Genomic DNA, 12,550 nt, shown 5'->3' on the forward strand with positions numbered 1-12,550 from the left:
CCCCACCTCATCTAGTTCGCAGATTCCACCTCCAGTGTTTTGGTCTTGGGTGCCTGAGGCTGAGGGGACAGGTTTTGGGGAATGAAAGCTTGCAACTGAAAGCAACGTCTGCATTGCAGCCGCAGATCCTTTCATAAACACCTTGCCTTCTCCCCTGGGCATTCTCATTGATTGGCATGGCAACCATTTTTGGTTCCCAGTGCTTGGTGTAAAGAATACAAGGACAATTTTTCTGCTGCGGAGTGTGTGGCCGAAGGGAAGAAGTGTTGTCAGTAAGGGATGTGTGTGTGTGTGTGTGTGTATGTGAGAGAGAGAGAGAGAGACAGACACTTATTTCTGTTTTTTTGCTTTTTTTGTTGTTGTTTTTATTCCCTCAGTCTTAATTTCAAGGACCCTGAAGCAGTCAGAGCTCTGACCTGCACTCTATTGAAGGAAGATTTTGGACTGACCATTGACATCCCATTGGAGAGACTCATTCCCACAGTTCCTTTGAGACTCAACTACATTCACTGGGTGGAAGATCTAATTGGTCACCACGACTCTCTCAAAAATACCCTCCGACGGGGAATTGACATAGGTGTGTGGGTTTCTCATTTTTGGTCAGGCACTTGTTTGGATCACGGACTTCTCGGTGTCGTAACATTTTGTGTAAGGGAGGATTCTCAGTAGAGTTCCCCCCTGGTTGCCCATGGAGAATATGAAAGAAACAGGACAAAGAAATGTTACACTAGTCAGACCTACCACCTGTTTTAAAGTCCAGGATTGCAAGGGCTTACAAAGAAAACTTTGTTCTGATTTGCAGCACTCAGGGTTGCCCTGTTCTTGATTCCCTTGACTGAGGACTGTCGGTACAAAATCCAGAAAGATAGTGTGGTATCTAGAGATTTCCAAACAACTATGGTTTTTGCCCTGTAGTGAACCTAGAGAAGCAGCATGGTGTAGTGGATAGATCATGGGCCTGGGAACCAAAAGGTCATGGGTTCTAATCCCAGCTCCACCACTTCTCTGCTTTTTGACCTTGGACAAGTCACGTGGCTTCTCTGTGCCTCATCTGTAAAATGGGGATTGAGACTGAAAGCCCCATGTGGGACAGGGACTATATCCAACACCATTTCCTTGAATCCACCCCAGTGCTTAGTATAGTGCCCGTCATGCTGTAAGTGCTAAACCAATATTATTATTATCACTAACCATTTGTGAGCATCATCTGGGTTAATTTGGATTTGGGGTTTAGAGCTTTCCCTGGATCGTGCTTTGTTTTCATTAGGAATATACACTGAAATATGAACTTTGTTCCCATCTCCCCTGTAGACTGTAAGCTCCTTGTGGAAAGGGAGAGCTTTTCCCAACTCTTTTGTATTGTTCTTTCTCAAGCACTTAGTACAGTGCTTGACACATAGTAAGCACTCTAATACAATTGATGGATCAATGTCTGGAGTCACCCTTCAGGGCATTTATCATACATTCACCTAGCAGTCTCAATTTTAAAAATTCAGGGTTCAGGGTGTGCTAGATCTCAGATTTCTTTATTGCCTGGTAGGCTCAGATTGGGTTGGGCCAGGCCCAGGGTGGCTTAGGATGATATTGACAAAGGAAGTCCAGTGTTTTGCTGTTTTGGAATTTGAGTTTTATACATCATCATCATCATTGGTATTTATTGAGCTCTTACTATGTGCAGAGCATTACTATGTGCAGAGCATTGTACTAAGCACTTGGGAGAGTCCAGTACAACAAGAGTTGGCAGAAACATTCCCACCCTCAGCGAGCTGAGAGTCTAGTGGGGAAACAGGCATTAATGTAAATAATTTATAATATATAATTTAAGAGTTATATGCAAAAGTGCTGTAAAATACGAGGTGATGTTTCCCAGGGTAAAGTCCGACCATTTGGGAACTCTTGGGTGGTGAGGAATTATAGAGTATTTTTAAACTGAAGTATATGACAAACCACACGTAATTATAAACATCTTCACGCAGGCACACTTTGGCTTTGCATGGGGCAAGAATAATTTCTGAAGAAAATTTTTCAGTTAGAAAAATTCTGTTTTGATCTGAATCTATAAAAGGACAGGTGTCAGCCTCAACTACTGGGAATGACATCAAGCAGACCGAAGTAAAGTGAGCCAACCACGTACCTCCACACCTGCCCCAGGAATCCCCTCCATCTGAGCATTTCAGGCGCTTCCCGACCCTGCACTGTCCCTCCTCTCAGTTGTGTCCTTTCACCTCTCTCTTTCTCTCCCTTCTCATCCTGCTGACACCCTGAGCAGCTTCAGGCAGTAGTCGATCGATCAAGACAGGCTAGGTGAGGGGGCAGGGTCGGGCTTCTAGCCACTGTTTCTCCGCGTTGTCAATCCAGTTGGTTCCAGCACCAATTAGGATACATGCATGAGGACACAATCCAAAACCAGATCCACTCTTATTTTGTAATACCACCCCCCGGTGCCCCTCTATCTCTCCCCCCGTGCCATTTTAGGCCTACTGGGCTGAACTGCAGTGAAAAATATCAGTGGCCAATTCCCCTGGACTGTAAACTTGACCTAGACTGTAAGCTCTTTCGGGGCAGGGGAAGCGCCTGTGAACTCTATTATATTGGGCTTTCCCAAGGGTTTAGTTCAGCGCTCTGCACCCAAGTGCTTGATAAATATCATTGATTGATTTTGGAATTAGCAAAGCGGGTTAGTTCACCAATCGTATTTAGCGCTTCCCCTGTACAGAGCACTAAACTGAGCACATGGGAGAATACAGTAGACTTATAGCTAAGTCACTATGTAAACACCATTAAAACCCATGAGGGTGTCATGAAATTTTTTCAGCCCAGCATTAGGTTTGTCCCATGCAGACGTGGTCTGTATTTGGATTGGTTCATTGGGTATGAATGTCAGATCGAGTTAAAGTTTTCGACCCAGAACTTTCTATCCCTTTCTTTTGACTAGTTTTGGTCCTCCTAGGAAGGTCAAATAAAGGACTCTTGAACCGTATGATATTTGAAATTTAATAAAAGTTAAAATACGTAAGTGGTAAATACTCCTGATTAACAACGACTCTTGAATAGATTATTCAAGCTGGTGGGAAGATGCTTACTTGGCTGTTTTTTGTTTTTCTGTATTTTAATCATTTGGACTTTTGTAGTTCTAAGATAAGAAGACAAGAAATCCAGGGGCAGATTATCTAAAAATGAAAGGAAATGGGCTTAGACTATTCTGAATTGAAGGTGCTAGGCTCTTTGAAACTAAATGGTTGCCTTTAGATATCTGAGGAGATGATGAGTGTCCTGATAAGTGCTTTCTTTTTAGTCACTCAGTCAATCGTATTTGTTGAGCTCTTACTGTGTGCAGGGCTTCTAAGTGCTTGGGAGAATACAATAGAATAATAAACAGACACATTCCCTGCCACAGTGAGCTTACAGTCTAGAGAGAGACAGACAATATAAATAAACTACAGATATGTATGTCAATACTGTTGTTCCTAGAGGTTGGAGCAGCCACTTTGTGGCTCTGAGTCACTCCTACTTCTTTTCATTCAATTGCATTGAGTGCTTATTATGTGCAAAGCACTGTAGGAAGCGCTTGGGAGAGCACAATATAATAACAGACACATTCCTGCCCACAACGAACTCACAGTCTTTTAAAGTCCAAGGGTAGGCCCTGGGCACCTCCCAAGAATAAATGGCTGTGGCTCGTTATAGTCCTTTTTCTCTCCCTGCCCCTTCGCCTCAGCTTCCCCACTTGCCTTAAGTACCCATCCTCCTCATACAAGTAGGCTTCCCAAGCATTTGCCTTTCCCTGTCATCCTGAAGCCCATCTCTGACCCCACCCAGCGCTATGAACTATAGTCACCGAGTAGTAATAGAACTTTTTAAAATTGGGAGCTCTGACGACCTCAGCTGGAAGAGAGGGTGAGGCCTGAAGGGAGGTTGGATGTATAATTTGTCACCCCTATAAATGCCCACCACACCCTTCTCACCTGATGTCCTGTGGTTTCTTGCACTGTTCTAAAGTTGACCCCCTAAGCACCAGTTAGCCCCTTGGTTTCTCAGCAAATTTATTCTGTTTCACAGACCTTCACGTTCCCAACACAATGAAACACTGAAGTGTAAGTTTGTTTCCAAGAGTTATTCCAATGACATTTCCTTTTGTCATTCAAGTGACTCCGTTTTGTTGTCACCATTTTTAACAGTTGGGTTTTTTGGGTGTGGGTGTTTTATAGGTACTGGAGCATCTTGCATTTATCCTTTACTAGGAGCAACTCTAAATGGCTGGTATTTCCTTGCAACAGAAGTGGATGATATGTGCTTCAATTATGCTAAGAAAAATGTGGAACAGAATAATTTATCTGATCTCATAAAAGGTATGCCCCACAAAACAAATATCCCTTTGAGCATTTTCTCCCTATTCCTCTCTCTTTCTATTCCCCTCTTTCCTCCTCACTTTCCCTATCTTAACAGATACTTTGTAATTAAGTGTCTTTGGCTCAGTTGAGTTGCTGATGGGAATATACAGAGTTTACCACAGCAAAGAGTAGGTATTGAAATGCCCTCCTGTCTCACCATCTCGATCTAGAGAAATCTGGGTAATGGGCGAAACTGCTCCCAGACCTGAGTCTTACAAAATGTGTTAAGATGTTGCTATTGTTTTACTTAAAATGACATTTGAAAGCTTTGGTGACTCTTAAGCCCCCAGAGACTGAAAGACGCTGTCGGACGCAGGCTGACATCTCTAAAGATGGCAGGGTTGTCTACTGCAGTCTATAAAAAGGGTGAAGTAGTTTGGCCGAGTGAATAGATCATGGGCCTGGGAGTCAGAAGGACCTGGGTTCTAGTCCTGGTTCTGCCACTTATCCGCTGTATAACGCTTATCTGCTGTATGATCTTGGGCAAGTCACTTCACTTTCTGTGCCTCAGTTACCTCCTCCGTAAAATGGGGATTAAGACCGTGAGCCCCATGTGGGACATGGACTGTGTATAACCTGATTATTTTGTGTCTAGCCCAGTGCTTAGTACTGTGCCTGGGCACAGAGTAAGTGCTTAACAAATACCATATTTTTTTTAAAGCTGTTAATGTACTATTCCGTTTGTTACAGGGATCTAAGTCTTTTTTTAAAAATATGAAGTGGGGTTTTTTTGTAGAGTTAAACCTATAACAAGGGAAGATAATGATAATGTTATGCATCATTAGTGAGTTAATTGTAGTTCCTTATCTTAAACATCCTGCTTTTTCTGCTAGTGGTTAAAGTACCACAGAAGACGCTCCTAATGGATGCTCTAAAAGAGGAATCCGAGATCATTTATGATTTTTGCATGTGCAATCCTCCTTTTTTTGCCAACCAGTTGGAAGCCAAGGTAGAGTATCTTCTGCTTTAGAGAAATTTAATGTTGTATTTGGATTGGGCCCTGTGTTACGTGGGATGGGAGGAGGGATGAATTAGAACACCTTTGATTTTTGGAAGCGTTTCCTTGAGTTCCGCATTTCACTTTTTAAGAGTAAGAACAGACTGATTTTGGAGAGATTTCCAGTGTGACCCTCTCTGAACACAGGGGAATGGGTCAAAGCAGTCTCTCAAAGTCCCTTCCAGCCCTGTGGTTTTTATAATAGTACTCTTTATACAATAATGGTTAATAAAGCAGGCTACAGTCAGGGAGATAGAAATGTATGATCTGAACTTTGTTTTGATTCTCCGAATGGATGCTTAGTTATGCTTTCTGAATTGCTGCCACCTAAGAGGTCGTTTTTCACCAGTGCTGTCAACGAGGGTTACTTAGGATTGTACTTTCCATGGGTTTTCCCTGGATGTGTCTGCATTAGCTGTGGTATCTTAGCCCAGGCTCATCACCTGTCCGTCAGAATGGCGTGCCCGCACCAGATTCACCACATAGTTCGTTGGTGAGCACAGCCAGGACTCACCGTTCCAGTGGCCACCATCATCTTTACTATCCTTTGTGCGGTAGCCCAAGCAGACACAGTAAATTCTCAATAATTACTGCTGATTGGCTAATGGAGTAGTTGTTCTGCTGCACCTTGAACAAAGCGGTGTCTTTTTGAGGGCCAAGAGGCACTTGTGGCCAAAACACCCCCCCCCCCAGTTGGGTTTTTTTTTTTCCATTTTCAAAGTTCTTGGCCTTTTTGAGTCTGGAAAAAAGTGCAGATTAATTTTCAAAAGCTCTGTCTTGAGGGGTTTTCCTGTACAGGGTAGATTTTCATCGGCGGATCGGTGAGGGTGGCAGGATCCTCGGTCCCATTCCTGCCTCGCCACACTTAAGGTGAAGGGTGTTAAGGCACATTAATTGTTAAATTTGCCTAAAAGCCAGTTTTGTGTGCGTGTGTGATTGTGGTCAAAGGAAAAATCTGTGTAACGTTTTCCTAAATCTTACAGATTTAGCATAGTCTATGTTGAACTCTAAGGATAAACCCATATGTGATGTACACTGGATTAATCTTACAAGAAAGGAGATGGATTTTTTTTTTAATCCAAAAAAACATTCTCAGCCAAATTTCCTTTTCTTGCCTAGGGTGTAAACTCTCGTAATCCTCGACGGCCACCTCCCAGCTCAGTAAATACTGGGGGCATCACAGAAATCATGGCAGAAGGAGGCGAACTAGAGTTTGTCAAAAGAATTATTCACGACAGTTTACAACTTAAGAAGAGATTGAGGTAAATCACTGGAGGAGAAGGGAAGCTGGGGCATGCCTTTTTCCTACAGGAGAGAATTGCCATTTTGCATCTCAGACATGGTGGAAGGTTGGGACTCTCACTTACTTTCCACTTATCTCCCTTTTCCACTAGTTTGGTTTCTTTTGTGAGGTTTGCCAAAAGGAAAAGGGACGATGGGGCTTTATTTGATGGAGGTAAGGAGGGTGAAAAGGTGAATAATGAGAAAATTTAAAAACTGGGGATAGGGCCATGGCCAGGGTAGGAGCTCTTCAGATTCGTTAACGGGTTGTGTCGTCACCTCCCCATATTTGGCAAACAAGGGGGGCATGTCACAGGAGCAGACTGTGATCTCAGGAATTATACCATAGAAAAGCTAAACTGATTAAAAGCTGGCTTTTGGTTAGGAAACAGATGGGTTCAGATCTGTATGATGAATTGGAATAAATTTGTTGCCAGTCCTTGGAGCGATTTTTGTGTTCTTGGAATTAAACCCCCAAACAATAACAGATGTGAGGACATTGAGCTGTCAAAGCTTTAATGAAGGAGAATTGAGTTCACAAACCAGTTTCAGGGAAGGGTTAAGGAACACCCTTTATAAAAAGCTAATTATTGAGGGAAGCGCACCTGTCGTTAGGCAGCAAAGGAGCCCAAAAACAATTTTCTCAGCTTGAATTCTCACTCTGCCACATGTAGAAGTAACTAACAGTTTTGTAGCCCAAAATTAAGTGAGGTTTTAGGCCTGGAATTTAGCTCGTGGGGTGGGGAGTTATTTGGTGTAGAGGTTAATCAGACCCGTTTTGTTATCAACGGATACCTATCCTCGAATGTGCGATTTCCAAACTAATTATTTTACTGGGCAAAATTTGGTAGCCAAATGGGCATCATTTTCCTAGACTAGGTTTTTTCTCATCTGAGCATCTCTGGAGAGTCTTTTTGGAAGTGGTTGGCATGCAGTTAGGAGAAATTTGATGCAAGTTGGAAAAGTTGCTATTGATTTCTTCCTTACCGGATAGGGCATTTGTTTAGCTACCGAAGTTCCTTCCGGGTAAAAAAATAACAGTTCTGATCAGTTAGGATGAGAGAAAAGTCTGTGAAAATGTCCCTTTCTTTTTTTTTAAAAAAAAGGGGGGGGGATGCTGAAAGGAAACAAACAGATATCTTCCTTGAACTCCACTCAGGATTGGAGCAGTGTCCCTTCTCCACTGTTAAATGTTAAAGTTAGATAAATCTTCGAGCAGGCAGTTGTCACCCACACCACATCACTGAAAAACAGTGTCTCATCACTGGTGGTGATGATGTTGATCTGAAACCACCGATTCTTCTACCCTGGTAAAATCCAGACCTCAAAAACTCCAACCAAATCAGCATTTACAGCTCACTTGTCTTGACCAATCTTGTCCTCTCATCAGTTATTTAGTTGTATTTTTTGAGAGCTTACTGTGTGCAGAGCACCTTACTAAGTGCTTGGGAGAGTACAGTATGACAGTAAACAGATTCCCTGCCCACAACAAGCTTACACTCTAGAGGGGGAGCCAGGCATGTAATATAACTGTTCTTGGTAAAGGAACGATGTATTGATCGTAGTTTCCCACGTGAAGAAATTGACATAGATCCCGAGATAGACCTGGGCTTTTTAGGGGAGCAATGTAATAATAATAATTAAAAATGTATTTGTTAAATGCTTGCTATGTGCCAGGCTGTACTGAGCGCTGGGATGGGTACAAGCAGATTGGATGGACAGAATCCCTGCCCCACATGGGGCTCTCAGTCTTAATCCCCATTTTTACAGATGAACTAACCAGGGCACAGAGAAGTGAAGTGACTTGTCCAGGGTCACACAGACAAGCAGCAGAACTGGGATTAGAACCCAAATCCTGACTCCCAGCACTGTGTTCTGTATACTAGACCATGCTGCCTCAATGCCTCCAACCTTACTCAGCTGCCTTGTTTTTAATACCTGTCCTAATGGAACTGTACACAGTTTGACCTTTTGTACCTTGAACAATCCCTGGCCCTTTTGTCCAGGTGGTATTCTTATCTCGCTGAGTGGGTTCCCCTTCCATCCTTCTGCCCAAAGAGCCCAGCTATTCTTGTCATCCCTCAGGGTGTGAAAGTCACACCCGGATTCGTCATCTGCTAGGTGCTGATTGGCCTTCTCAGATGTTGCTGTAATTTATTAATTTATATTAATGTCTTCTCCTCTAGACTGTAAGATCGTTGAGGACTCGAAATGTGTTTGTTTGCATTGTTATATCATACTCCCCCAAGCGCTTAGTACGGTGCTTAGTGCTGGGGTAAATACAGGTTAATTAGATTGATCACAATCCTTCTCCTCCATTAGGCTGACAGTCTAAGTTGGACAGAGAACGGGAGAACTGAGGCACAGAGAAGTTAGTTAAGTGATTTGTCCAAGGTCATACAGAAAGCATTTGGTAGAGGCAGGATTAGAACCCAGGTCGTCTCCCAGGCCGAGATGCTGTCCAGTTGGCCATGCTCCTTCTAGATGTATTTGAGCAGAAGCCAACTCATCTCATCATTGGTATTTTGTCTTATTGCCGTGAAGATACAGCAGGGAAGAATTTACTTAGTCATATATTGAGCCCTTACTGTGTGCAGAGCACTGTACTAAGTGCTTGGTGGAATAGAACATAACGGAGTTGGCAGACACGTTCCCTACCCACAAGGAGTTTACAGTCCTGAGGAATTAGTATGGGAGATAGCCATTCCACAAGGCATGAGTGGAAAAGTGTGTTTCTTATTTCCCAAAAGTTAGTTAAGGTGATGAACTAAGAGAAAGCAATGTTGTTACTTATATTATGCCTAAAAGCTGGGTTTTTCATAGCAGAGCATGCAATTTTAACTGGTTTGAGGAGGGAAAAGTTCTCTACAACTGTAGTGGTTTTTTTTTTTTTTTTTTGGTACTGTGAGTAGTTCCATTTTCCAACTGATCATTTTTATTTTTAATTTGCTCTAGTGAGCATTTTGCTATGATGCAGTTAATGAGAACAAGAAGCAGAAAACCCTTTGGGTGCAACGAGAGTGGGAAGAGTTGCCGATTGTGCAGACTTAGAAAAGCTTTATTGGCCTCATCAAATGAGCATCACAGTTTCTTCCATGTTCCCTAAAGGACCGAGTTGGTTGGCTGATAAATCTTGACTCATTGGGATGCATTTTCCAATAGGATATGAATTTGGGATTGGGTTTTGGTTGTGGTCATCTACCCTGTTGACCAAACTCATTCTTGTGTGCGTTTTAATTTTAGATTTAGCATTCTTTTATGAATTACTGTCATGCATTTTAATAGGTGGATTTTTTTTTAACAAGTTACTGGAGTTGACTAAGATTATTCAGTACCAATTTTATACTTACACTATGTTTAGATTTGCTCTCATTCTACGGTTCTCTAACACTATGTTTAGATTTGCTCTCATTCAATTTAAGCTGAATGAATGGCAGTTTTCACAATCGCAGAGAATTTGGTATCCTAGAGAGGAATGGAATGAGGCAAGCTGAATTTGTAACTGCAGTGATAATAGCCAACCATCGTAGACATCCTACCTAAAGACTAATGCAACCAGTCAGCCCTTATTGCAGTTGCTACATTTTGATTACATTTTTCTCATTTACAAAGTTTAAGCCCAGGCCTGGTGTATTGTAAAATATAAATAGGAAGGTAATTAGAAGTGAAAGAACATGTGAAGTATTTTTTTTAAATGCAAAAGTATTAGGATTTGGCCTTAATTTGGGATTCCATAATTAATTCATGATAACATTCAGTATATACAGAGGCAAAAGCAATTCCTAAAGATATTGAGAGCTTCCTGAAATATTATACATCATAAAACACTGAGTCTTACTCTGACCTCAATCTACAGGCCCTTTTATCCCGTTGTATTGGGGGGGTGGGGGGAGGGGGTCTTTTTTTTTTTTCATTGACTTACTTTTCCCTTCCCAGAGGGAAGTGGCCCACATATCAAATCAAGCAGAGCAGTAGTGGATAACATGGATTCCAGCCTCCCATTCCCCACATTAATGCATTATGAAGCATTTTTGCTTTTAATTTTTTAGCTTTACAATATTCTTAATGCTTCAGGGTGGAAATTGTGGACTTAGGTCACAGGGAGATTTTCCCGATCAGAGCCAGGCTGATTACCTTTTTTCCCCCCTCAGAGAATCTGGTGATGTCTGGGACCAGTATGCAGTAGGAGAATTCTGTGTAATTCCTTCATCCCGGGAATTATTTCATATTTATAATCAGCAATCCTAGTATGCAGCGGTGGGTGTAGACTGTAAACTCGTCATGGGCAGGGAACGTGCCTACCAACTCTGTTTTATTGTACTCTCCCAGGCTCTTAGTATAGTGCCCTGCACACAGTAAGCACTCAGTAAATATGATTGGTTGATTGCATAGAGTGATCTGCCCTGTGAATGCAACTCACTAGTATCCAATAATGTGACCATTTCTGGATTGTGATCTAGCCTAGGTAAAACAGAAGCTCCTTGTGGGCAGGTATCGTTTTTGCATACTCTGTTGTATTCTACTCTCCCAAGTGCTTAGTGCCTGGTATGTAATAAGCACATAACAAAAACCATTGAAAAACCAAAAAACAACCTTCCATCTCCCCGGTCCCAGTTATGTTTTTATTTTCTTTGTCTTGTTTTGGCTTCCTAGTTGTCATAATTAACTTTTATTGGTGTGTTTATCAAAAGTTGCCTGTGGTCTACCTCTCTTAATTGGATGAGACTCTCTAAAGCCATTATTTACAATCCTCTGGTTTCCTCTTAGGTGGTATAGCTGCATGCTGGGAAAGAAATGCAGTTTGGCTCCATTGAAAGAAGAGCTTCGTATTCAAGGGGTAAGACTTGGTCATTCTTGTATAGGCTCATGCCTCCTCAGTGACGACAGTTGAATATGCAGTCCCTGCTGCTGAAAAACTTCACGCTACGAGAAAACTGTTGTAATAACCAGGGACTCATTGGGAATGAATGGATAAGGGATAGATAATACCTCATGATGCCCGGTAGTTCTCATTGGTGGGGGCAGGCATAAGCTCTCAAGATTCTTCCCAATCTCCCCAGTTCTGCTTAGAGACCCGGTGACTCCATCAAGCAAGTCAGTATTTCAGCAATTTAGTTGAGAACCCTGAAAGGTGTTCCATTTGCCTGCCTTCTAGCCTACCCGGTCCCCGAGGAACGCTCAAGTGACCACTTAAAACCCTCACTGGCTCTAAAAATAAACCACCAAATTCCTTTTTGAAGAATCAAATCGTGGGCACTGCCTGCCTTTACCTTCAAGCCAGTACCTTCCCGCTTCTCTCAAGGCTTGTGGAAAAGATGCGACCGAGACTGAGAGGTTCCTATATAAGAGTGATCACTCTGGTTGGGTATGTGTGGCAGGGCGTGCCAGAGTGAAGTGAAAATTAGCCTTCCTACAAGCAAGCACGAAGTTACAAGCTTTAACGCGACAGCTAATTTAGTGTTTGCCTATTTCTAGGTCCCGAAAGTCACCCACACTGAATTTTGTCAGGGACGAACAATGAGATGGGCCTTGGCTTGGAGTTTTTATGATGATGTAACAGTGCCTGTAAGTACTCTCTGTTGTGCATGCTTCTTGAAATGTGGGAGTTTGCTCTGATAGTGTAAATGATACAGCTTCTCTGATTGAGAAGCAGCATGGTTTAGTGGATAGAGCAAGGGTCTGGGAATTGGAGGGGCCTGGGTTCTAATTCCAGCTTCACCACTTGTCTGCTCTATGACCTTGGGTAGATCACTGCACTTCTCTTTGCATCATGTCCCTCATATCGGGAAAATGCGGATTAAGACTGCAAGCCCTGTGTGAAACCGGGAATGTGTCCAACCTGATTTGCTTATATCTACCCCCAGCGCTTAGGACATAGTAA

At 42.5% G+C, this 12,550-nt stretch overlaps 1 protein-coding gene across 1 annotated transcript in view; it reads left to right on the forward strand.

Moving 5' to 3' along the window:
- METTL16 (methyltransferase like 16) overlaps positions 1–12,550 on the forward strand; it is a 36,124-nt gene that overhangs the window by 13,699 nt on the left and 9,875 nt on the right. The window contains exons 3-8 of the mRNA XM_029082302.2: positions 378–577; positions 4,209–4,349; positions 5,225–5,340; positions 6,508–6,650; positions 11,437–11,506; positions 12,145–12,234. Of these exons, the coding sequence (XP_028938135.1) occupies positions 378–577; positions 4,209–4,349; positions 5,225–5,340; positions 6,508–6,650; positions 11,437–11,506; positions 12,145–12,234 (760 nt within the window). The remainder of the gene's footprint in view (positions 1–377; positions 578–4,208; positions 4,350–5,224; positions 5,341–6,507; positions 6,651–11,436; positions 11,507–12,144; positions 12,235–12,550) is intronic.

This window comes from Ornithorhynchus anatinus, chromosome 17 (genome assembly GCF_004115215.2).
Source record: "Ornithorhynchus anatinus isolate Pmale09 chromosome 17, mOrnAna1.pri.v4, whole genome shotgun sequence".
NCBI classification, from domain to species: Eukaryota; Metazoa; Chordata; class Mammalia; order Monotremata; family Ornithorhynchidae; genus Ornithorhynchus; species Ornithorhynchus anatinus.